Source organism: Stigmatopora argus, chromosome 2 (assembly GCF_051989625.1).
Source record: "Stigmatopora argus isolate UIUO_Sarg chromosome 2, RoL_Sarg_1.0, whole genome shotgun sequence".
NCBI lineage: Eukaryota > Metazoa > Chordata > Actinopteri > Syngnathiformes > Syngnathidae > Stigmatopora > Stigmatopora argus.
In genome coordinates, this window is record NC_135388.1 from 15016494 (window position 1) to 15040500 (window position 24007).

General features: G+C 38.7%; 3 protein-coding genes and 1 long non-coding RNA gene across 7 annotated transcripts in view; 1 reads left to right on the top strand and 3 right to left on the bottom strand.

Annotated features, from left to right (window-relative positions):
* Nucleotides 1-927: 927 nt before the first annotated feature.
* Nucleotides 928-6856, bottom strand: LOC144065886 (high-affinity choline transporter 1-like). The gene is made up of 9 exons (XM_077589108.1): nt 6758-6856; nt 6109-6334; nt 5546-5659; nt 4285-4440; nt 4042-4190; nt 3010-3153; nt 2690-2843; nt 1915-2132; nt 928-1828 (listed from the first exon to the last, which is right to left on the bottom strand). The coding sequence occupies exons 2-9, from the start codon at nt 6290-6292 to the stop codon at nt 1154-1156; spliced, it is 1794 nt and encodes a 597-aa protein (XP_077445234.1). The 5' UTR covers nt 6293-6334; nt 6758-6856; the 3' UTR covers nt 928-1153.
* A 965-nt stretch (nt 6857-7821) lies between these two features.
* Nucleotides 7822-16163, top strand: LOC144089458 (uncharacterized). Its single transcript, XR_013305079.1, has 2 exons — nt 7822-7943; nt 13661-16163. It is a non-coding gene; the product is annotated as an uncharacterized LOC144089458 (long non-coding RNA).
* Nucleotides 13236-18593, bottom strand: LOC144089455 (ADP-ribosylation factor-like protein 6). 2 transcript variants are annotated; one of them, XM_077620306.1, is made up of 9 exons: nt 18425-18593; nt 16565-16705; nt 16349-16410; nt 16195-16263; nt 16019-16113; nt 15548-15677; nt 15232-15287; nt 15090-15135; nt 13236-14072 (listed from the first exon to the last, which is right to left on the bottom strand). In XM_077620306.1, the coding sequence occupies exons 2-8, from the start codon at nt 16682-16684 to the stop codon at nt 15110-15112; spliced, it is 558 nt and encodes a 185-aa protein (XP_077476432.1). In that variant the 5' UTR covers nt 16685-16705; nt 18425-18593; the 3' UTR covers nt 13236-14072; nt 15090-15109. The 2 variants fall into 2 exon arrangements, with proteins under 2 accessions (XP_077476432.1, XP_077476421.1); XM_077620295.1 differs by lacking the exon at nt 13236-14072 and having other exon boundaries at nt 14217-15135.
* Nucleotides 18594-20115: 1522 nt separating this feature from the next.
* Nucleotides 20116-24007, bottom strand: part of LOC144089436 (ephrin type-A receptor 6-like) — a 49426-nt gene continuing 45534 nt past the window's right edge. The window contains exons 14-21 of one of the 3 annotated variants that reach the window (XM_077620273.1): nt 23785-23970; nt 23635-23696; nt 23328-23543; nt 23087-23254; nt 22817-23010; nt 22488-22592; nt 21973-22122; nt 20116-21875 (exon numbers count right to left, since the gene is read on the bottom strand). In XM_077620273.1, the coding sequence (XP_077476399.1) occupies nt 21761-21875; nt 21973-22122; nt 22488-22592; nt 22817-23010; nt 23087-23254; nt 23328-23543; nt 23635-23696; nt 23785-23970 (1196 nt within the window). In that variant the 3' untranslated portion in view covers nt 20116-21760. Of the gene's footprint in view, nt 21876-21972; nt 22123-22487; nt 22593-22738; nt 23011-23086; nt 23255-23327; nt 23544-23634; nt 23697-23784; nt 23971-24007 lie in introns of all 3 variants that reach the window. The other 2 variants (XM_077620266.1, XM_077620281.1) reach the window with 2 other exon arrangements.

Sequence of the window (24007 nt, forward strand, 5' to 3'; positions counted from 1 at the left end):
TCACGGAAAAAAATATGACCGTGAACAACATACACAGACTGACATGACAATTAATTTTACCCCCCAAAAAATCAAACAAGCAGCAAGTTACACTTTTGATAATATAAGATGATTTTAGATTACATTCAGTTTCATGTTTTTTTTTCACTGCGATTTTCCGGCTGGATCTGTGAAAAATCACATACTGTATTTCTTCACATGATTTACATTAAGGCAGCAGAACAAAAGTGTAATTTACATTGATGCTTCATGTGGAATCTGCTTCTCAAAGAGAACTAATTTAATCATTTATGTAATCTATTTTCACTATGTCGAGTATATTGACTGTATATTTTATTGAGCTTGATGATGATGAATTGCCGGTTGATTTGCAGTCCTTATCATTCTTGTTTTTTCTTATATGAATAATCAGTGACAAAATAATATTTCATAGCATATATTTTACAAATAATCAGCTGATTATTTGCACTAATCTGTTTCATGAATGGCACTGAGGCTGAGGAAGTTGACCAGTTTCCCTTTCGACCAAACCCTGACATGCTTTGTACTCATAAGAATTGTGGATATATATTACTTACACATTTTGGGTATTAATTTGAGATTAAATATTGGTTCCCCTGTCACGTCTTTTGGGGGTTTCACTAGTTCTGACAGGTGTCAAATGTTTTGACTTGCAAACCTAAGTTGTGCTGCTGAATTCTAAAACTGCTTCGTCACCTCTTTGTTCTTGTGCAGTTTCATATTGTTTGATTGTTACCAGAAGAGAGAAAATAATCTATAATATAGCATTATTTAACAAAATCAGAGTCAAATGTGAGTGCACTGTAAATGGCCTTCCGTTTCTAGAGTATGTGCCCCGTGAATGGGTAGGTTTTAGTAAATGGATTTTTTGTATAGTAACGTCAACATAGCCACAGAGGAAGTACTAATGTAGTGTCTGTTTATGCTAGAAATACAACTTTAGTTTTTGAGACGTGTTAACATTTTGTGAAAACATATTGCTCTGGAAATGACCCTTGTATCACCGCTACCGCACGCCAGTGTAGTACCTCATTGTCCCTCAAGAGGATGCTTTCCCATTCATCCTCTTCTGATATGATTGACAATTGAAGCAGTTCTTTTGTAATCTTCCAAAAAGGTTATTCCTATGTTTTCATTCATCATCATGGTGGGAGGAGTCATTGCTTGACTCCTCCTCTTCCTCTTCCACAGTGTCTTTTGGCAGCGTGTCACGGCGCGTGAAGGCGGCCGCCAAGGTCACGCTCAAGCGCGGTTTGACGGGCGCCATCTCAGACAACCCGATGTTGTTGCCACGAGTCACGAGTGTCGTCTTATCCATAATTTCTCCGCTGTCCTTGGACACGACCGCATCGAGAAAGTCGTATTTATGAGACAGCTTGCCGCTCTCAAACAGGTACTTGGCGAGGTAGGAAAACGCAACGTTACCCAGGAAGGAAGCAAGCATAGAAACTGTTTTGAAAGGGAACTTTTGAATGACAACATCCTCCAGATCTCCGGTAATATGGTGCTTGCGCTGCTCAATGGTCCATCCGGGGTAATAAATGAAAGGGGGAAGTTGCAGGTAGGGCTCCCCTCCACCTATACGTAGCACCATGCCAAAAAAGTAAGCGGCCACTGAGCCGTATGTATTTGTGCCTTTAACAAAAAGCACACTGAGGAGCTGTGGAAAGATGATGACGTAAACCAAGTCTGAGCTGAGGTACCACAGTCCGTAAACTGTTCCCGTAACCAGCGCCATCAATGTAGCGAGACCACCAAACACGAAGATGGTGATGCGCATGACCCACACAATCTCACGATCTGATGCCTGCGGAGAGAGCATTGGATACCTACATTTAACAAAATGTTTTCAGAGAGTTTAAATAGTGAGTGGAAAAACTCAGAAACACTGACCGACTGTCGAAAAGCCAACTGGTAGATGTTCCTTGCAAACATGGAGCTCGCTGATAGGATGGATGAGTCAGCAGATGACATCACGGCAGCGGACACCGCACCCAGGCCGAAAAAAGATACAAATGGTGGACAGAGGTGCTGGAGAACAATAGGGAGAATCATGTCTGCCTCTTCCTTGTCTTTTGGTGGAATGGCACCATAGGTTGTTTGGTTCCAGTCTGAAATGGAGAGATGCATCAGACATGTTCTGATGAAGATCATTTGAATCTACACTAATTACTATTTGCTTAGATGCCATTATAGATTATAATGTAAATTATAATGGTCAACTTAGCCTCTAAATCACTTAAATACTGCTTCACACTTCCTTACTCAACTTATTACATTTAACACTTTTATACTTGAACTTGATTTTGTTCTAATGTCTCAGCACTCATAGTAGAGTCAATTTTCTCCACCTCTGAAATACAGGATAATGAGTCACTGCAACTGAGGACAGGAAAGACAGGATTCAGAGTGTTGACTATTCAGAGAATAGACAGAGAAATCCATAGCTCAATCCACTAATTTGGTCCCTTGCCTCCCTCTGAGGTAACATTAAAACCGGATGGCTGCTACATTATAAATGAGTGGAACCAGCTGCTATTTACCAACTTCTCTCAGATCTAAATGCAACATGGACCCTCCTGAGCAACACGCTTCAATTAGGAACACAAACACTGGCATATGCAAACATATTTCATATACATGCATACTTGTTTGGGAGCTCCCTAACCTGTGGAGGCCCCGATTGCTCCAATAAGAACTGAAGGGACAGCCATGACGAGGCATCCGAAAGCAGCAATGAAGGAGAGGACTTGTGCGTAAGTAGCAGAAGAAGCAGATAGGACTCGTTGGAAGTACACCTGCCATGGAATGCCTCCCAGCATCTGCGGGTAAATTTACACAGCAACAAAATACATTTTGAAAAAGAAACAGGTCATTTATTGTAAATAAAGCATGAACATGTCACACGTTAGTACTGACTTTGAAATATGATAACTTCATTCCTCAATATTTTTTTATTATTATAGAAGAACAGACGTGTAACAGTACCAGCAGGCAAAAATTGTCGATCCAGACCCAAGTATCATTCTGGTTGACGCTGCCCCTCCATGGCGACTGGTACACATGCTTCACTGCAGTCACCGTGATGTCTGAGACGGCTGGGTTGGTCAGAGCAAAAGGGACGCTGATCCACTACAAGTAAAAACGATTTAAGATCAGACATAAATTACACCATTCACCTTATTACTTATTTTACTTATTATTTGTAATGAATTGTGCAGTACATATGTCTCATCTCGTTTTCTGAACCGCTTTATCCTCACTAGGGTCGTGGGGAGTGCTGGAGCCTATCCCAGCTGACTTCAGGCCAGAGCCGAGGGACACCCTGAATTGGTGGCCAGCCAATTGCAGGGCACAAAGAGAAAAACAACCATTCACGCCCACATTCATACCTAGGGGCAATTTTAGAGTGTCCAATCAGCCTACCATGCATGTCTTTGGAATGTGGGAGGAAACTGGAGTACCCGGAGAAAACCCATGCAGGCCCGGGGAGAACATGCAAACTCCACACAGTTGGGCTGACCTGGATTTGAACCCAGGTCCCCCTCTGTGAGACCGACGTGCTAACCACTCAGCCGCCGGGCCGCCCCAGTACGTATGTAGGTGATGTTAAACCTCACTTTTAGGATTACCCAAAAGAAGGTGGTGTTAGTACATTTGACTCTCAACCTGGGGGAAGGTACTTGGGCAGGTTCTCCACTCAAGCAGGATCGAGCCAGATGTTCACCATCAGCGGTGCTGGCGAGCGTACTGGAATGACCTAATCTAATATCACATTTTCTTGTCTTGCAACAGTGATTATAGTATTACGTAAAAGTGTTTGTATTTTCAGGGCTGTGGATTACAATCGTGAGCAACTGCCTCATACTGGTGGTTATTATCAATATTTTGGTTAAATAAGGTAAAAAGCTGCATGGCCAACATCTCATAATAACTGTCGATGTACATGAGGAAGTGTTCAAAAAGTTTATAAGAGACATCAGTTTACCTTCCACAGTCTCTCCAACAGATTTTACCTACCAGGCCAACAAAGATGCAGAACAGCTGCACAACATCTGTGTAAGCAACTGAGTACAGTCCTCCAACCAGCGTGTAAAAGATGGCGATGAGGGCGGAGATAACCACTGACATTTTAATGTTGATGTCCACAATGACGCTGAGAGTGGCACCTGAAGTCACACAAATGCAGGTTGAATGATAACGGCACATGCTCTCGCTCAGACATGGCCTTTATGAACTGGATTGAGTCAATAAAAAATATACCGAGAGCCGACAAGATGGCGGCGGACCAGAAGATCTCTCCCATTAACGCAGGTATGAAGAGAAGGCCACCCATGCGTTTCCCGTATAGTTGCTGGAATGGGTCTAACATGGTCACATAACCTTTAGAGCGCATGGGCTTGGCAAAAAAAAGTCCCCCTGTAACAGAAATATTTACAAGACATAAATCACAAACTTATGATCTGGAAGGGATCAATTTTACTACAATTACTAAAAAAAGCCCACATGAGTTTGTGGGCAATAAGTATGCAGATCTAGAGCTGACAAGGAATGCTAACATACTACGTATAGGATTGCTATAGCCAGTGTACTCCGAATGAAAGTACTCAACGACAAATTGAGTTGATGGTAGAGTGCACGCATCCAAAGAAGCACGTGCCTGTCTGCCTTTTCTGACACTGTAGAATATTGCCCTTAATCAAAGATAGTGCACCATCGCTATGTGTAGGACGTAAGCACCAAGTTGTGCAGCAAAAAAATGAAATAGTATAATTGCTGTCCAGATTGTGTTCCAACTACAGCGTGATCACGCTCTAGATCTTTTCAGGGGATCTCGAAAGTACAATCAAATTCAGGATGAGGACTGGAGTTTAGCATAGCCATGGAACAAACAGTGGACCATCTTAGAAATTGATGCCCTCCCCCAAAACAGTTTGCAATAAATGCCACAAGATAGCACTAAGAACTACCCCCCACCCCTAAATTAAACTCATGCACAGAAGATAATTTGTTTGGCACAATGAAGACACCAAATTTCAGCAGATAATACTGCATACAAGTGAGGTTCCATCAAAAATAAATAAAACGCATAGGTACAAAGAAATCCACAAATAGGGGAATTCCTGAATGTCTAATTCCTGACTACACTTGGGTTAACTGTTTTGTGAGGTTTACGGGAAAAACTACATGACAGAAAAACTGCACTGTCAAAACTATCTTTCACGTTCGTCACATTCTACTGTGACATAAAAAGGTTTGAAAATACCTAGGACTCCATCCCAATAGGAATGTGTGTTACTGTAACTATTCACTTACTATCCCACTCACAAACTCACTCACTTAATAGAAATGATCAGAATAAAATATAAATTGTGCACAGGCCAAGCATTTCAACACATATGAACATACAAATGGTAAAATTATGGTAGGAGCGTTTAGCGATCAATGGGTAAAACCATGCACAAGGGCAAAGATGACTCTGTTCAAATGTATCATAATTAATACTTAGAGTAGCCTGACTCACCAACAACAAGGCTGAGGGCATATCCAAAGGGGGCTTGTGCCCAAGCCAAACCATAATCTGGAAGATAAACGTACTCAGCAGTTCCATTAATGTATCCTCCTCCAACCCAAGTCGCTAAAATAAAAAAGACAAATAAATACATTAATTAATATTAAACCAAATTAGTGGCCTACAATAATTCCATTGCTTTTATTTTTTTATTTTTTACCTGTGGGAGTGTTAACGCAAATGTGCCAGAATGCATATACGAACTGGCCATTACGTTATAATAAATGATGAGTAATATCCTAAACTAATATTGCAGTTTTGCAGAAATGTATGATAATTTAGGCATTTCTTATGTGTTTTATCCAACAAAATATTTAAGTACATTAATTTTTACATGTACAAATGGAGAAATGGAAATCAGCCACTGCCTTTTTCATTTCTTATTTGCTATTTTTTTCCTTCAACAGTTTAACATGAATATATGAATCTCAATTCAATTTATAGTGCGCTAGTTCTAGAATTTTGCTATATCAAATATGTATATATATGAACAAATGGGGGTGGGATCAAATGACCTGTCATTGTAAATCCTCCGACGAACAATCCAATATCTCTGCCCCCGACCATGATGGTCTCGCTGCGGTCGGTCCCTTCGGCCTCCCCGGAGTGTTTGTTCTTCCATGCCGCCCAGATGCCCACAAAAAGTATGAGAAGATAGAAGAACGCGATAGCCACAAGTCCCTCGACATGGATGGTCATGGTCGCGCTGGTCTTGCGCTAGGAACGAGGACGCATGGAGACCTGCGGCGCATGTAGAGAGATAAATGGTCAATTCCAGCAAAGTGTGTGTGAGTGTGGTTATGTGTGTGGGTGCGGGCTGACTTTAAAGTAAAATTTTGTGGGTGCCACATGCAAACGATTACTTAAAGTGCCACAACAAATAAATCAAGTAAATAAATTAAAGAGAGCAGGGGATAGAGACGACCCTCAAAACTCCATTAAGTGTATAAATATGACTTCAAGTGAAGATAGAGTTTATTATTTTGTAAAATGCGTTTTTTTTTCGTTTTTAAACAAAACATCAACATCATTAAGCATATGTGCGCGTATTTTCTTGACTAGGCAAACATGTGTATAATTTCAAAGTGATAGAAAATTAAAAACAAATGGATTAAAAACATATAAATAAAGCCACAAAGTGCTTGGATATCGTTTCAAACCTACCTGGAAAGTTCCGAGAAGCATGTGCGGGGGTCCTCAGACGTTGCGCTCAAGAGTCTGCGAGGCGCGCTTCAATGAGACAGTGGCGGAGGTCTCTCGGGTGACTTGGTGGGCTATGAAGGGGCGGTGGGGGGTTGGGGGGATTCAAGTGCCGTCAGAGGACTGGGAACACACGTCAGAGGAGCCAAATGGCTCCCATCTTCACCAACGAGCAGCGTGCACGCAGGGAAGCTTCATATTAAAATATCACTTTTAACAAAACCATTAGAATAAGTCCCAAAAATGGAGATTTATTGACAAATGACGGTCTCTTTTGGGTCTTTATTTAGTCCCATTATGTTCATAATCTCAATTAGTTGACTCATTGCAATCGTTTTTAGTCTTGGTACTTGTTACTGTTGATTTTTCAGCTCCAGACTACTGGGGGACTGTGCGGATAAGCTTGGAAGAGTGATTCTGCATATTTTCAACCTCACTCGTAGTCAGCAGAAGGTCCCCACCTTGTGAAAAACTTTCTGTGAGTGGTTCCAGTCTTATCTAGCTCTAACAATGTATTTTTCTTGTGTCTGTGTCTGTTCTTGCTACTACAGCTAAGCGAGTGGTTAGCTCGTCGGCCTCACAGCTCTGGGGTCCTGGGTTCAAATCCAGGTCACGTCCACCTGTGTGGAGTTTGCATGTTCTCGCCGGGCCTGTGTGGGTTTCCTCCGGGTACTACGGTTTCCTCCCACATTCCAAAAACATGCATGGTAGGCTGATTGGACATTCTAAATTGCCCCTAGGTATGGGTGAGTGTACATGTTTGTCCGTCTCCTTGTGCCCTGCGATCGGCTGGCCAGTGATTCAGGGTGTCCCCCGCCTCTGGCCTGGAGTCAGCTGGGATAGGCTCCAGTACCCCCCGTGACCCTAATGAGGATCAAGCGGTTCAGAAAATGAGATGAGATGAGAATACTAAAGCTGAAAGCAGAGTTGATGTATGAATGGTTGTTTTTACATGATGTGCCCTAAACGCACCGCGTGTCTTATTGGTCAGAAGGTAGGAAGCCTTCCACGTTATTTACACACGTCAATTTCAAAAGAATTTTCGCCAGCGATTTTCCAGGTGCTCCCCCAACACGTTTTCCCCTGTCGTTACGGGAAGACTCGGCGAGACACGATGCTGATGGCCGCGCTGGCCCTATTTATTTGAAAGGTAAAACGCCTTTCCACGTCATTTACAAACGTCATTTTCGCAAGAATTTCAGCCAGCCAGCGAGTTTCCAGGTGCACACACGCACATCCGTCCATAAATCACGCGTTATAAGGATTATAGAATAGATAAAGCGTGATTTATATGGATGGTTGGATTTATTATGTTAACATTCTCCTTCTCACAACAACATTAACTTTATCTAAGTGTTTAAACTCAAGCTTTGAGCATTTGCATGGGTTATCGATGTGTATGCCTGACCAGAAATATGTTAACTTGCTGCCCTCCTGTGGTAGTTTTAAGCATTACATTCTGCATATTTGAACATTCATACCTCCTTCAGTGCACACTGCAGTGCTTCCGCTTAGTCATTTTCGCTTGAAGTTAGTTGCATGAACAACAACAGCACCGCTATTTTGTGAGTTTTTCATTTCGTCATATTTTCACTTTGGTTTACAATGTTTTAACAAATATAACACCCAAACATTGTTTAAATTGGTAAAATTCGTCATCCTTTCTTTTTAAATTGACCGTCAGTTTTCCTTACTTTTTCCTAAAAGGCATACTCCTGCTTCTGTGTAACTTAATTGTACATAATTGTATACACGTTTGCTATGCTATGCGTGTAACTGAAATTTTCCTTCCTCATCTAGCCCATTTTTCAAGAGATTTTTTAATAGCGCAACAACTGTCTTTTGCTTCTAAAAAAGCATGTCGGACCAGCATGCGCACTGCCCCCTGCTGGCAGAGCACGGAGTGATTCAGTACCAAGGACAGCGACAAAATCCACAGATACACAATTGCTAGAGCAGGGTAAAAATACAAATACTATATGTTTTGACGAAAGTTTGGCGACACTCTTTTTCCTTGTCGACGATAATGTCAAATATTTATTCATCTTATTAGACGTGCTTCATAACTGAGCAAAGAATACCCCGAGATTTGGTACAAACGTAAAGCTGGCATGCAAAATGACTTGAATGGCTGGACATCGTAAGGCTTTTTCTTTAAAAAAAAAGTGGTCTATGTAAAGTAAAGCTTTTATTTGTTTAAAAAATAAATACTATGTATATATAGTCAGGCTTTTTTCTTTAAAAATGACCATGTATATTAAGGGTTTTTATTAAAAAATGACCATGTATAGTAAGGCTTTTTTATTTAAAAAAACCAACCATGTACAGTAAAGCGTTTTTCTTAAAAGACGACATAGTATAGTAAGGCTTTTTTTCTTAAAAAATGACATAGTATAGGCTTTTTTCTTTAAAAACGACACAGTATAGTAAGGCTTTTTTGTCTTTAAAAACGACACAGTATAGTAAGGCTTTTTTGTCTTTAAAAATGACATAGTATAGTAAAGCTTTTTATTTACAAAAAAGACCATGTATAGTAAGGCTTTTTTCTTAAAAAATGACCATGTATAGTAAGGCTTTTTTGTTTAAAAAAGACCATGTATAGTAAGGCTTTTTTTCTTAAAAAACGACATAGTATAGTCAGGCTTTTTTTCCTAAAAAAACGACCTAGTATACTATGGCTTTTTTCCCCCTAAAAAAACGACATAGTATAGCGTGGCTTTTTTTCTTGAAAAACGACATTGTAGAGGAAGGCTTTTTCCCTAAAAAACGACATAGTATAGTATGGCTTTTTTCCTTTAAAAAACGACATAGTATAGTATGGCTTTTTTTTCTTAAAAAACGACATAGTATAGTAAGGCTTTTTTTCTTAAAAAACGACATAGTATAGTATGGCTTTTCCCCCCTAAAAAACGACATAGTATAGCATGGCTTTTTTTCTTGAAAAACGACATAGTAGAGGAAGGCTTTTTCCCTAAAAAACGACATAGTATAGTATGGCTTTCCCCCCTAAAAAACGACATAGTATAGTATGGCTTTTTTCCTTTAAAAAACGACATAGTATAGTAAGGCTTTTTTTTCTTAAAAAACGACATAGTATAGTAAGGATTTTTTTCTTTAAAATAACTACATAGTATAGTAAAGCTTTTTTTTCTTAAAAAACGACATAGTATAATAAGGCTTTTTTTCTTAAAAAACGACATAGAGACCACCGGTCAGAACTTCAGGTGGACTCAAGTTCAAATCTGGAGTGAGTTCAATTGCACTCTTTGCAATTCTCAAATTGTTTATTGAGGTAATGAAAAGGATGAATATAACTTCCAATCACATCATTTCAGAAGTCACTGTGGTCCAGTGGCAAAGACCACCGGTCAGAACTTCAGGTGGACTCAAGTTAGAATCTGGAGTGAGTTCAATTCCACTCTTTGCAATTCTCAAATTGTTTATTGCGGTAATGAAAAGGATAAATATAACTTCCAATCATGTATAGGCGGGCTGCCTCGTGGTGTAGTGGGTAAGTCACCTGCCTGCGACGTGGGTGTCGATGGTTCACGTCCCGGTGTCGCCAGTCAACGACTGTATGGTGTCGGCAGTCGGCCGCAGGCCGACTGTCGAACACCACCAGGAACCCCCCCCCCCCAACTGTCTTCCGGTCAGCCGAAGGCTGACCGGAACATAATTGTTTTGCTGAAAAAAATGACTAAGTGTTTATTTGAATGAAAAAAGGATTACCCATTTACTGAACTACATAGTGTAGTGATCAGTCAAACGAGAGCGGGTTTCGAACCCCAGTCTCCCACATGGCAGTTAAATCCACTAACTTGAGGTCTGTCTGACCCATTGTTTTTGCCACTAGACCACAGTGACTTCTGAAATGATGTGATTGGAAGTTATATTTATCCTTTTCATTACCTCAATAAACAATTTGAGAATTGCAAAGAGTGGAATTGAACTCACTCCAGATATGAACTTGAGTCCACCTGAAGTTCTGACCCATTGTCTTTGCCACTGGACCACAGTGACTTCTGAAATGATGTGATTGGAAGTTATATTTATCCTTTTCATTACCTCAATAAACAATTTGAGAATTGCAAAGAGTGGAATTGAACTCACTCCAGATTTGAACTTGAGTCCACCTGAAGTTCTGACCCATTGTCTTTGCCACTGGACCACAGTGACTTCTGAAATGATGTGATTGGAAGTTATATTTATCCTTTTCATTACCGCAATAAACAATTTGAGAATTGCAAAGAGTGGAATTGAACTCATTCCTGATTTGAACTTGAGTCCACCTGAAGTTCTGACCCATTGTCTTTGCCACTGGACCACAGTGACTTCTGAAATGATGTGATTGGAAGTTATATTTATCCTTTTCATTACGGCAATAAACAATTTGAGAATTGCAAAGAGTGGAATATAACTCATTCCTGATTTGAACTTGAGTCCACCTGAAGTTCTGACCCATTGTCTTTGCCACTGGACCACAGTGACTTCTGAAATGATGTGATTGGAAGTTATATTTATCCTTTTCATTACCTAAATAAACAATTTCAGAATTGCAAAGAGTGGAATTGAATTCATTCCTGATTTGAACTTGAGTCCACCTGTTGTTCTGACCCATTGTCTTTGCCACTGGACCACAGTGACTTTTGAAATAATGTGATTGGAAGTTATATTTAACCTTTTCATTACCTAAATAAACAATTTCAGAATTGCAAAGAGTGGAATTGAACTGACTCCTGATTTGAACTTGAGTCCACCTGAAGTTCTGACCCATTGTCTTTGCCACTGGACCACAGTGACTTCTGAAATGATGTGATTGGAAGTTATATCCATCCTTTTCATTACCTCAATAAACAATTTGAGAATTGCAAAGAGTGGAATTGAACTGACTCCTGATTTGAACTTGAGTCCACCAGAAGTTCTGACCGTTTGTCTTTGCAACTGGACCACAGTGACTTCTGAAATGAAGTGATTGGAAGTTATATTTATCCTTTTCATTACCTCAATAAACAATTTGTGGATTACAAAGAGTGGAATTGAACTCATTCCTGATTTGAACTTGAGTCCACCTGAAGTTCTGACCCATTGTCTTTGCCACTGGACCACAGTGACTTCTGAAATGATGTGATTGGAAGTTATATCTATCCTTTTCATTACCTCAATAAACAATTTGAGAATTGCAAAGAGTGGAATTGAACTCACTCCTGATTTGAACTTGAGTCCACCTGAAGTTCTGACCCATTGTCTTTGCCACTGGACCACAGTGACTTTTGAAATAATGTGATTGGAAGTTATATTTATCCTTTTCATTACCTAAATAAACAATTTCAGAATTGCAAAGAGTGGAATTGAACTCATTCCTGATTTGAACTTGAGTCCACCTGAAGTTCTGACCCATTGTCTTTGCCACTGGACCACAGTGACTTCTGAAATGATGTGATTGGAAGTTATATCCATCCTTTTCATTACCTCAATAAACAATTTGAGAATTGCAAAGAGTGGAATTGAACTGACTCCTGATTTGAACTTGAGTCCACCAGAAGTTCTGACCGTTTGTCTTTGCAACTGGACCACAGTGACTTCTGAAATGAAGTGATTGCAAGTTATATTTATCCTTTTCATTACCTCAATAAACACTTTGTGAATTGCAAAGAGTGGAATTGAACTCACTCCTGATTCCCACCTCAAGTTCTGAACCAATATTTTTGCCACTGGACCACAGCAATAACTAGGAGAAGAATCAGAAGTCAGATTTATTCTCCGACTTTCTTAGCCTTACTATACTATGTCGATTTTTTAAAGAAAAAAGCCTTACTATATTTAATAAAAACAACTTTAAAATATTACATAAATTACATTTGAAAGATTCAACACACTGAAACTTTTGTTTTATTTCTTGTTTTTTTTTCTTATTTATGTGGTGTTAGGGTTGTATTGCTTTTTGTGGATTCTTTTATAGCTCTTGCTTTTATTTTTATAAGCACAAAGTATTCGGCTTATATTCTTTTTAAATGGCTTACTCTAAAAACCATCCAGAAATACTTGTATTATAAAGTGTCTATTATGAAACAAACATTTAAGTTCAAACCAACATTGTGATTCAGTATTTGTCTTGTCCAGCATTTTGACAAACAAATGAAAAAAGGGAAATACAAGATAAAGCAAATTTAATCAATTTAATTGTTGAATGTATGTTTAATTGAGCAAATTGAACAAAATTGGTCCAATTTCTTGCGGCGGATGGAAAAAAACATTTTCCAGCGTAACATAAATCACTCCAGTTTAAAGTATATATTTTAAGAGTTCAGTGCCTACGTGGATATTTAATTAGCAGCTATTAGTGGCAGAGCTGTTAGATGGAAGGGCGATCACGAATCAGAGAGAAGATAGGGATACACACTACCAAATTAATGAAACCAAGGAAGAGAGTCTTTACAATTGCTCCTGCCCTAATATGTCCTTTATTTTTATTTTTAAATCATTTACACTGAAAAAATCAAAATAAATGCAGCTAAAGATACACATTCAAGATCAATCACAAATCGTAACCTAACATTGTGCTTGGACTTTTTTGTGGTCATTAACAATGTACAATTAAAAGTTATTTTACAATCACTTTGCACTGACATTCATTAAATCCACTATACGTAGACATAGTGTACTCCTCTTAGTCCAAACACAATATACATCCAAGAATAATCTCCTCTCTAGGCAGTTGTTGCAGATTCGCAACAGCTAAATCCAAGTCGCCTAATTAAAACATTCATAAGGGTCTTCTTTTGTTTTTTTTTTAATCTGAAGTACAATTTTTCATGTTGTTAAAATGTCTCTATTTTTGGTTAAGATTGAGCTGCTTGCCTATTGCAGATGCAGTCTTCTCAGCCTGGTGGAAAGGGACTGTGGACAGGTGTCTTATCAATAATTTAATAGAGGTGAGGGGTAGAAGAACTTCTTACAGGAGATACAGGTGTGTAAAATTCTGAAATATGCCTTGTTATTGACCAAATACTAATTTCTCTTCAATGAAATGCAAATAAGTTCTTAAAAATATCATACAATGTAATTGTAATGAAAAAAGGCAAATGACTGAGCCAGCAAATGAATGTTACAGAGACCTTTGTTGACATTATTACTCGTTAACATAAATTTGTGAAAGCTTCTAAATGTAAAAAACAATCTTCAAAATAATTGAAAGAAAAATAAAAGATATCAAAAGAAAGCTGCTCGATTATTAGCTGCAATAAATGATGGCTTTGCCACACGCGTCCGTCTGTTTGGCCTGATAAATAAAACAGGAAAAAAAACTTTGTCAATGAAAAAATCTTTGAAGACCAAAACCATTTTTCCTCAATCTACGCGGGACATTTTTCATCAATTACTGTCAACTATCTATCTATTATTAAAAAAGACATTCAAAATTGAATGGCAGTAAGGTGTGTACAGTTTTTATTTAACCACCAAGTTTATAGAAAAGTCATGAAAACAGAGGCCCACCCTTAGAAAGATGGTAAAGATGTGTAAGACATAGATTTGGATGCCAAGACTACCAGTATGAGAGAGAACACAAAATATCAAGACAGTAGTTCACAAAAATAAAGACAAAAAAACTTTTTAGACTCTGTAACAATATGAAGGAAAGAGGAAGATAATTGAACACTGATGCATCTTCTAACATGACTGCAGTCGTGAAGTTAAAACCCCAATTCCAATGAATTTGTGAAATTATGAAACAAATAAAACAGTTTACAATTACATGCAAATCATGTTCAACGTACATTCAATGGGATACACGACAAAGCCAATACATTTAATATTCAGACTGATAAACTATTGTTGTTAGCAAACATTAAGTTGAAATTTTATGGCTGCAACACATTCAACAATGTTCCCCAAAAAATAATAATAAAATGATGGGGTGAGTTTCGCATCTTATAACCAATAACCAAAACCTCTTGGTAGTTTATTCAACTAAATATAGGTTGAACATTCTTTGTAAATCATTCTCTTTTTCATGTGTAACACAATACCCCAGTTTTAAATGAATTGGGGTTATAGGTAAATAATTACAAACTATGCAAAAATGGTGCAAGAATGAATTACATTGGCACAATGTCATATCATTGGTGGTTCATTCCTTTAAGAATTTAGTGCCACCAGTGAAATACAATATATATCTATCTCGTAATTAAATTATTATTCAATTATCAATCTGGCTTTTCTTTTGTCATGGTTAATTACGGACAACACAATCAGATTTCATGAAAAACCAAAGATGTTTACAAAATGTTGTTGGTACCTTCTTGTGCAAAAGATGTTTCAATTTCTCGTCGATTTGATTTGATCTGAAAATAGCGCAAAAAAAATCATATGAAAAACAGAGAAAAATAATTAGCATTTGGTTTTAAGGAAAATGCTCTTTTTGACATGACTGAGTTTACCTTGTAACCATTCCACTCCCTCCTGTAAACCATCTCCTTTTAGCGCATCGGTAGCACTGAAACGGAAACATCACCATTATTTTATCATTAAATTACATCCAAATATTCCACATGGAACATGTCAACATACAAGTCATGGTAAGCTTTGCATAGAATCATTTTTGCTCACTCGTTGTTGCTGAAAATGATCCCAATCAAAAACATGGTGGGATGTAAATTGTTGCCCGATTAATTTTTTCTATGTAAGTATTCTACCACTTGGTGTTTACAAATGACAGTAAGATTTCAGAGCTTTCTGCAACTTAAGTTGTCATACCATATGTGCCAAGGTTTGTCCTTGATAGTATCCAAGCAGAGCATCTGTGAGACTTTAACTGAAGACAGAGCATCGAAGACATCCATCTTGTTAGCCAAGAACAGGATGGGAATTCGCCTATGTTTAATATCTGTTACAAGACAGAACAAGATCTTTAGAGACAACTGGCATAATGCAATAAAATTTTGACAGTTGGAAATAGTTTTATTTATAATTTTTAAAAAAGAATTGAAAAGTGTACACACAAGAAATAATTAATTTATACCAATAGAGACATATGACAGAGAAATAAATCATTCCATGTGCAGTGTACACAATTTTTTGGCAATTTTGTGACACTGGAAAAAATGTGTGCAAAATTCAGTGAGTCAGGAAATAACAAGAATTCAAAACGACATGTATTTTTGGCAGAGGTAATGATTTTGACACTTGTTAATATTGAGTGATGTATAAGAAATGGGGAAAAAATACCAGGGTGATTTAATAATGTCTCCAATTCTTCTTTGGCCACAACCATCCTTATTCTATCTCCGCTATCAATGACAAATATAACAGCCTGGCCCTCCCTAAAAAACACATTAGTGCAATTTTAATAAACACATTGGTGAAACAAGAACCATTTTGTGTTGTTTCTGTGACCTACTGACTTGTAGTAGTGCTCCCACAGGTTTCGGTATCTGCCTTGGCCCGACATGTCAAACACTGTGAAAGAAAGACTACACAAAGACAAGTAGGAGCAAAAATAACAGCCCAGGATATAATACACAAAGATTACAACTATATTGTGGTAAAAAAACCTACCTGGATGTCTTGAACTTCTCTATGCTGAAACCAATGGTTGGGACGATGTCCTGTGTTTGAGCCTGCAGGTTAAACATTTCAAATATGATAGTCATCAACTAGAGGAGACTTTATATGAATGTATATACTACTGTAGAGTGTGGCTGATTGAAGTATACACTGTATATTTAACAGGTCATGGATTTATTCCCACAAAAGAGCTAATGATGGACTTACGTTGGATGGCTTGAGTTTGTTGATGATAGTTGTTTTGCCACTGTTGTCGAGGCCAAGACAGAGCACATTCACCTCTTTCTTGAAGCCCAGCCATCCTGCTAACTTGTCAAACAGCCCCATTAGCACCAACTGTAGCCCCCTCTAAAAATAAGGAGCATCACTTTATGTAAATACTGAAATATTTTGATTTTTAACTGCAAATGGCTAAATTCAAAAGACATAAAGTCAAACAATTCAGATGTTTACTACAGACAATGGAGAAAATAACATTGTTTTTAGATACAATCAATTCAGAGTCAGACATTTATCAAATCAGTTTTGGACATCTGCCAGTGTAACCACAGCAGATTGACAGGTCGATACATCCCATCAATGTGAACTTGAGGTGAACAAAATACACCAACTGGTCAGTATGTACTACCCAGATTTAAAATAAACTTGGACACAGCACAAATTGTGAATAAAAACTGAATACAATGATGTGGAACTGCCATACTTTTTATTAATTAATTTTTGGACACTATAAAATTTACAATCTCTTGAAGACGCTATGAAATAGGATAGGAAGTAACTTTGAATTGATACCAGTCGTTAGTCAGACAAGAGGTAAGTGAATCAAGGGAATCTAGACATTGTGTAAATAAAATAATACAGAGACATTGACAATGAGGAGTATAAGTGCCGCCACAGGCAGATGTTGGCCATGATCTAACAGGTTGTTTAGTGAACAAATCCATCTGTGAGCGACAGTGAGTATCTGCATCATAGTGAAGAACTCAGATGTTGATTGTTGCTGATTTTATTTTATTTTTTTAACTTACAAAAGATGTTTTGCCCATATCGTACCCATACCCATATCTTTAGACCGGTAAAAATGATGAAAAAGCATGTTTTTCGTATTGAGGTGAGCCTAGCTTTTACCTCCTCAGTTTACAACTATTTCACCTAATATTATTCAGTCAAACAACATCAATTAATATTTGTATTGTTTCACTAGCATTATTTGTTGCTTTGACATTGGTGTACCGGTTTTTGCATTCAGCTTGGTCAGCTGTCTTCTTATGTGCATGAATACGATACCATATTGGAGTCAGTTATCAGCATCCAATAATTTATGAGACATGGATAAATAATTAGGAAAACAGATTATTCCACCTTTCTGGTCGGATGATACATTGAAATATTTCTGATATGATGTATCAATGACGCAATAAGAAAATATCGTAGTACTTAGAAGACAGTCGGATTGCCTTCAAGTATTAATACAACATAATAAAGCCCCGTGACGCCAAAAAAATACTATGATCTCGTCTCATTTTCAGTATAACTGAAATATTTTTGGGGGGAGTTTATTTCATAGCAATTGTAATTCCATCTCAGGTGATACGTGGCACGTATTAAAACCAAAACATTGTAGTTGTTCACTCGGTGTAAGACCGCTAACGTGCTCACAAGTGTGCAAATATTGTTAGATGGAGGGAGCAGCTATAGTTGGGTGCAGATAATCGTCACGAAGTTGTTTTATTATCTCATTAGCCGTTCACTCCGACTAAAGAGATTGGAGCGTAATTAAGAGTCGCGCACTTATTTAGTTAATCTTCTCTGCTGTCACTACACGGGTTGGCCCAAGCTAACTCTTCAGTCCTAGCAACCATTTTAGGATTCAATTCGGATTACCCACATAATCAAAAAATCTATTAACCCGACGGCAGAATGTATACCGCACACACTAAACCCCCCAAAAGTTGCAAAACCTAACCAAAACAAAGACAGCTAACATGGGCTAGCCACGCTAAGATTAGCATGCGGCTTTTATTTTTACACAGTCGGAAGCCTTTGTTGATATGTCCTGAATGTTACCTTTGGCTAAACTTGTTCTTGTTGACGCCAATGTGCACCGATCTTTGTTAGGAGGTTGTTTATTCCATCACTGGTAGTCCAATGTTTTCATTCATTCCTCTGGCGCGTCGTTTTCATGGTAGCCTAGATACGCGTTTTACTTATGCTGCATTCAGGGAAGTCGGAATTTTTCGTTGCCTCATCAGTAAACAAGGGGAACGCCCCTAATGCACAATGACAGTTGGTAAACGAGAGTGGGATACTTGACGAAATTGTTTTGTGATTTTTATTCATAAACGACCTATCTAAAATTATTTAATGTTATTCCATGATCGTAGCAGCAGGTGTGTCAGTTGTTTCCTGACAACACAAGTCAAAGTTACACAGGTTACTTGCAGCTGAAGCCAAGTTTAAAAAATAATATAATAATTAAAAATAAAATAAAATAAAAAAAGAGCAGCGAATACTGATAACTGAATTAAAGCACCACATAACTGTGAATTGTGTGATGATGTATATTTTATTTCACTAAGGCTAAATACAATTTCAAATGAACCAACATTGTTTTATTTATAGGATTGATAACTATAAGTAATTTAAATTTAAATAATTCATTTCACACCTGTCCTCAATTCCAATGTGGCACATTAAAACAGTTTCAAGCATTAAGATTGAGACAATGAATGAATGAATGAACTATAGCATCCCTCTGAGTTTAAAGGTGCATTAGAGTTTAATTGTAGTATTCATATACTGTTTTATAGCATCAAGACCACAAAAATCACGACTGTTCTACATTATCTTTAAAACAGACTTTTAATTTAATCATGCAAAGCCGAGACATCAACACACAGTTTGTTGGGTAAAGGCTCACTCAAAAATGACATCCAGAGGCATGACTTGGTTCCTGGTGTGTTGTATGTAATGATAGTTTTCACTGTAAGTGCTAAACACCCGTTTCCAATTTGTAATTCTGTTTTCACACAGAAATCATTTATCCACAAATTGTTAATCCAACTTTCTCCTAGCTCTTAACGTCAGTCTGTATATTTAATTGGCTTGTCCGGAAAAGGGAAAATAGCACGGAGCACCATAACTTATTTTTTATTCTTCATCTTGATCGTTTATTACATTTCTTGTAAGATTTCTCTTTCCTGTAATGATTGTTTGGCAACTCCCAAATAGCTTGCTAAAATCAAGTTTTCATCTGTTTAGCACCAAGATGCAGCTCTTCCTGCGTGCCCAGAACACTGGCACCCTTGAGGTTGCAGGAGAGCAGACTGGGTCAGATCAAGATAAAACTACTATTTACAACAACAAAAAACCCACCTAAGCCTATCTATTGAATCTCCACTCTCTATATATAACTTTTGCATCAACATGCAGCTCTTCCTGCATGACCAGAACACACACCCTTGAGGTTACAGGAGAGGAGACTGGGCCAGGTATATTTTAGTCAAACATTTTTCAAGATTAGAAACTTCATCTTATACAAGGTCTTTTGCCATAAAAACACAAATATATTTCTAAGTGTTTTTATGGTATTAAATATTGCTCAAAAGATTTTAAAGTTTTTTTTGTCTGCAGGTGGAGAAAATACAGGCCATACCAATAGTCACTTGTGTTGCCAACTCACAAGTGTTTTCCTGTTAATAAACACTTAACTTGTCATGTTACTTACATAATGATAAGATAAATGAATAAGACATGTATGCAATTCAAGAAGTTTTATTTTTCCACAAAAAAGGGCTTTTCAAGAAGTTCACGTAGGCCATCCAACATTTAAAAATGGAGCGGTGCAATTGTCCTTCAGTAAATGGATGAAAAATCTTCCCCTTGGATGGAATTCTGGAAGAAAAAAAGTCAGGGGACCCATACACCAAGTCCAACATTAAAAAAATGATTTTTTTCCCTTGGTCAAGATACTTACCAGGAAGTCCCTACTTCCCATAATGCCATCACTCCTTTGCTCAGTCAGCAGGCCTTTGTCCCACTGCAAAAAACGCAAGCAACATTAAGGGCATGGGAGAAATATTGGACATACCCCTTTGAAGCTTAGTGGCTTGGTTTACCTTTTCCTTTTGACCGTAGCAGAGGCAGAGACTCAAAAATAAGAGTATATAACAGGGATCTCCAACTCCAGTCTTCAAGGGCCCCTATGCAGTCTGTTTGCCATGTCTTCCAAAACACCAAAATCAAATGATCAAACTCCTGGACAGCTTGCTGATGAGTTGATCATTTGATGCCGATGTGGTGGGGGGGATATAGAAAACATACTTGACAGGGGCCCCGGAGGACCGAAGTTGGAGACCCCTGCTCTATAACAAGTACCGTATTTGCACGACTATAAGGCGCACATAAAAGTCTGAAATTTTCTCCAAAATAGACAGGGTGCCTTATAATCCAGTGCGCTTTACATATGGACCAATACTAAAAATGTTATCACGATAAAATAAAATAAATCAGTCGATAGGACAACTATGGCAAGCAGCCCCCGACTCTACTATTTTCCCGTAGATATCCGTAGAATCATATTATATTTTGTCCATCAATACTTATTATTCCAAATGGTCTGTTAGCTTCCTTTCATTGCTTTTCCCCCTGGTTGCACTGCTTCCAGATGTGTGTTTTCATATTGAAGCATTTAACCAATCACATTTCAGCCATTATTTGTTGCCAGATCAGATCTGCCTCAAAGCCTTCACAATCAGTTCTGCGGGAATTCAGAGACAGATAACAATGCATTAAAATAGAGTTGTTTACTAAGGAAGAAACATACACCTTTCACGTGACTTTCAGTACAAGATACTACACTGTAATACCATGAGGATAGAACACATTTCTAGAAAATCTCTTGACATTCAGTCGTCTTTAGTTGAAAAAGAGAATTGTGGTTAGCATTTTGTCAATTCATATTCCCGGTGAAATATTTAATAAACCAGCAATCTATTTTTTATTAAAATATCCAGTGTGTCATCCGTTAACTCCTCAATATTATCTCTGGTCTTGAGGTATACGATTTGAGACCGTCAAAGTCAATCAAAACCATTGGATTGTCACTTGGAAAGAGCAGAAGCTTTGACTGGCACTTAAATCAACATAGGAGGAAATACTGTCCGTCTTAAATTGAAAAGAATGAGTGAATGAGATCGCATTTCACCAGAACTGACTGAGGTTTGTCCTTGAGTGGACGCATTGGCAATAATCCATGACATGATGGCCGTGTGAGGTGTGTTTGCCGGAGTCTAAATTGTCCCACTCCAGAATGCCCTCGTCAGCAGTGCAACTTAACTCAGCATTCGTACGTATGTGCAGTTAAAAAAATGTATGCACAAAGTCTGGCTTTGCGTGACGGTCTCACACTTGAAAGCCACTACGTTGGATATGGTGAAACTGCAGCCGCAGAGATTGTATGCTGCTTATGATTCTCCTCTGGTGGCCGATCAAACAGATTCCAATTCGTCTAATGTCACTGAGAAGGAAAACAAAGTTTGGAAGGGGAGAAAAATCATGATCAGAGTGGCAAGGGTCAAGCTCTATGAGCCGAAAAAATGTCAGGGCGCACTCACTCTACGCTCATTGTTGAAATGGAATCTAGCGTCGTATATCCTGCTGCAATGAAGTTGTTCTTGTATTGGCTCATTTTGATGGAGTCAAGCCAGTCCCCGATAGAGATGAAGAGAGGGTAGTCGGGCAAGTCGTCAGGTGAATCAGGGAAACTGAGACAATATTTAGGAAGACAAGGAGCAGAAAGGTGAGAAACAAGAATATCGTAATTCAGTAAACGTCCTTAGAATGAGCACCTTGTGAAGAGGCCCATTTGAGCAGCACTTGTGCAATGTAACATATAATTATGAAGTGCCATCTGTGTCCCTAGCAATGTGCAATATTTATCTCCTCATGTTTTCATTTGTGGTTGTTAATATGAGTGTTTACAATCTACTGTGGAGTGTGACTTGATGTGTGTGGGAGGAGAGCAAACTAGGGCTGATTATTTCTTTTTCTCCTAATTTATTCCATTTGGTAGCATCACATCATATTGTAAACAATAAGCAGGTTGAAAGGTCGACTATACTGTACTTACTCTGATAACAATGCTTTTGTCTTTTCACCATTACACTCCACTTGCATGGGAGACATTTGGTGCAGCGACCAACCAGATCCAGCAGATGGTGCTGCAACTACAGGGCTGAAGTAGAACAATCAGTTGGAAATGTTTAGGACTGGTCTGCCTTTGTGGTCTGTCCCTGATCAAATGATCTATATAATTGTTCTAAATACACATCCCAATTCTACACATGCATTGAATCTCATTAGATGGGTAGTGTGTTGTACCTAAAGCTTACGGAACGTGATTGTAAGCTGAGATTCAACATGTTCTTCTCATCCACTGTGTTTTGAGACGACACGTACTTGTGTGACTCGTTCACCAGAGTGAGGAGACCGCTGGGGTTGATGATGAGTTTGTCCAGGAAGCAGAGGATGTTGTTGAATCGTGGACGCTGACTCGGCTCCTTCTGCCAGCAGTGCAACATCAACTGGTGCAGTGTGACAGGGCAGTCCATTGGAGCAGGTAATCGATATCCTTCCTCCATTGATAAAATGACCTGAGAGCATTGCGAAGAGAGTAATTTTTCCAAGTGCCGGTAGAATATCAGTGTCCATGTAATGTCAGTATCTTACATCTTGATTGGACATCTCCCAGTAAGGCCTCTCGCCATACGACATCACTTCCCACATAACAATGCCAAAACTCCATACATCGCTGACAGAGGAGAACTTGCCATAAGCAACTGCCTCTGGCGCTGTCCAGCGGATTGGTATCTTTCCTCCCTGACGATAAAAGTATGGCTGAATAATTGCTTAGGATGCAGAACTTGAGCAGAGTCGGATAACCTGCGAGTAACCTTCATTCAACACTCACATTCACCGTAGCTGTGTATGCTGCCTCCGTGTCTTCTTCCATTACTCGAGACATGCCAAAGTCGGACACCTTACACACCAAGTTTTCATCCACCAGGACGTTACGAGCCGCTAGGTCTCGGTGAACGTAACCCATGTCCGAGAGGTAAGCCATGCCCACCGCGATGCCACGCATCATTCCAACCAATTGAAGCACTGTGAATTGTCCGTCGTGTGTCTGCCGTGGAATAAACACATTTTGGCACATTAGACAACAAACAAAAAAAGCGGGAAAGACATGTACACATTATGTGACAGGTTATCCAAACCCGTAAGAAAGAGTCAAGCGCTCCGTTTGCCATGTACTCCACCACTATCATCACAGGCCTGCCTGAGGAAACATGAAGTGAAAATGGAGGTCAAAAGAAAGATTTGATGTAGAAAAAACAAATGTACTCGACACTGGAGAAGAAGCTTACTTTTGGTGACCACTCCCTCCAGTCTGATGATGTTGGGGCTGTCGAACTGTCCCATAATTGATGCCTCACGCAAAAAGTCTCGCCTTTGATGTTCCATGTAGCCTCCTTTCAGGGTTTTTATTGCCACAGAGATGTCCAGCCTTCCAGGTATGCGCAAACGGCCACTGCAAACCTCTCCAAATTCCCCTGTCAAAGCATTACTTTATTTGAACATATACAGTCA

What these genes read in the sequence shown, in the direction of transcription:
- LOC144065886 (XM_077589108.1), bottom strand. Translation starts at nt 6,292, where the DNA reads ATGACCATCCATGTCGAGGGACTTGTGGCTATCGCGTTCTTCTATCTT. An exon ending in CGCCATCTTGTCGGCTCTCG is followed by an intron (nt 4,191 to 4,284) that starts GTATATTTTTTA and finishes GTGTGACTTCAG; the next exon opens with GTGCCACTCTCAGCGTCATT. An exon ending in TCTGCATCTTTGTTGGCCTG is followed by an intron (nt 3,154 to 4,041) that starts GTAGGTAAAATC and finishes TTTTACTTGTAG; the next exon opens with TGGATCAGCGTCCCTTTTGC.
- LOC144089455 (XM_077620306.1), bottom strand. Translation starts at nt 16,684, where the DNA reads ATGGGGCTGTTTGACAAGTTAGCAGGATGGCTGGGCTTCAAGAAAGAG. An exon ending in CTGTGGGAGCACTACTACAA is followed by an intron (nt 16,114 to 16,194) that starts GTCAGTAGGTCA and finishes TGTGTTTTTTAG; the next exon opens with GGAGGGCCAGGCTGTTATAT. An exon ending in GACATTATTAAATCACCCTG is followed by an intron (nt 15,678 to 16,018) that starts GTATTTTTTCCC and finishes GTCTTGTAACAG; the next exon opens with ATATTAAACATAGGCGAATT.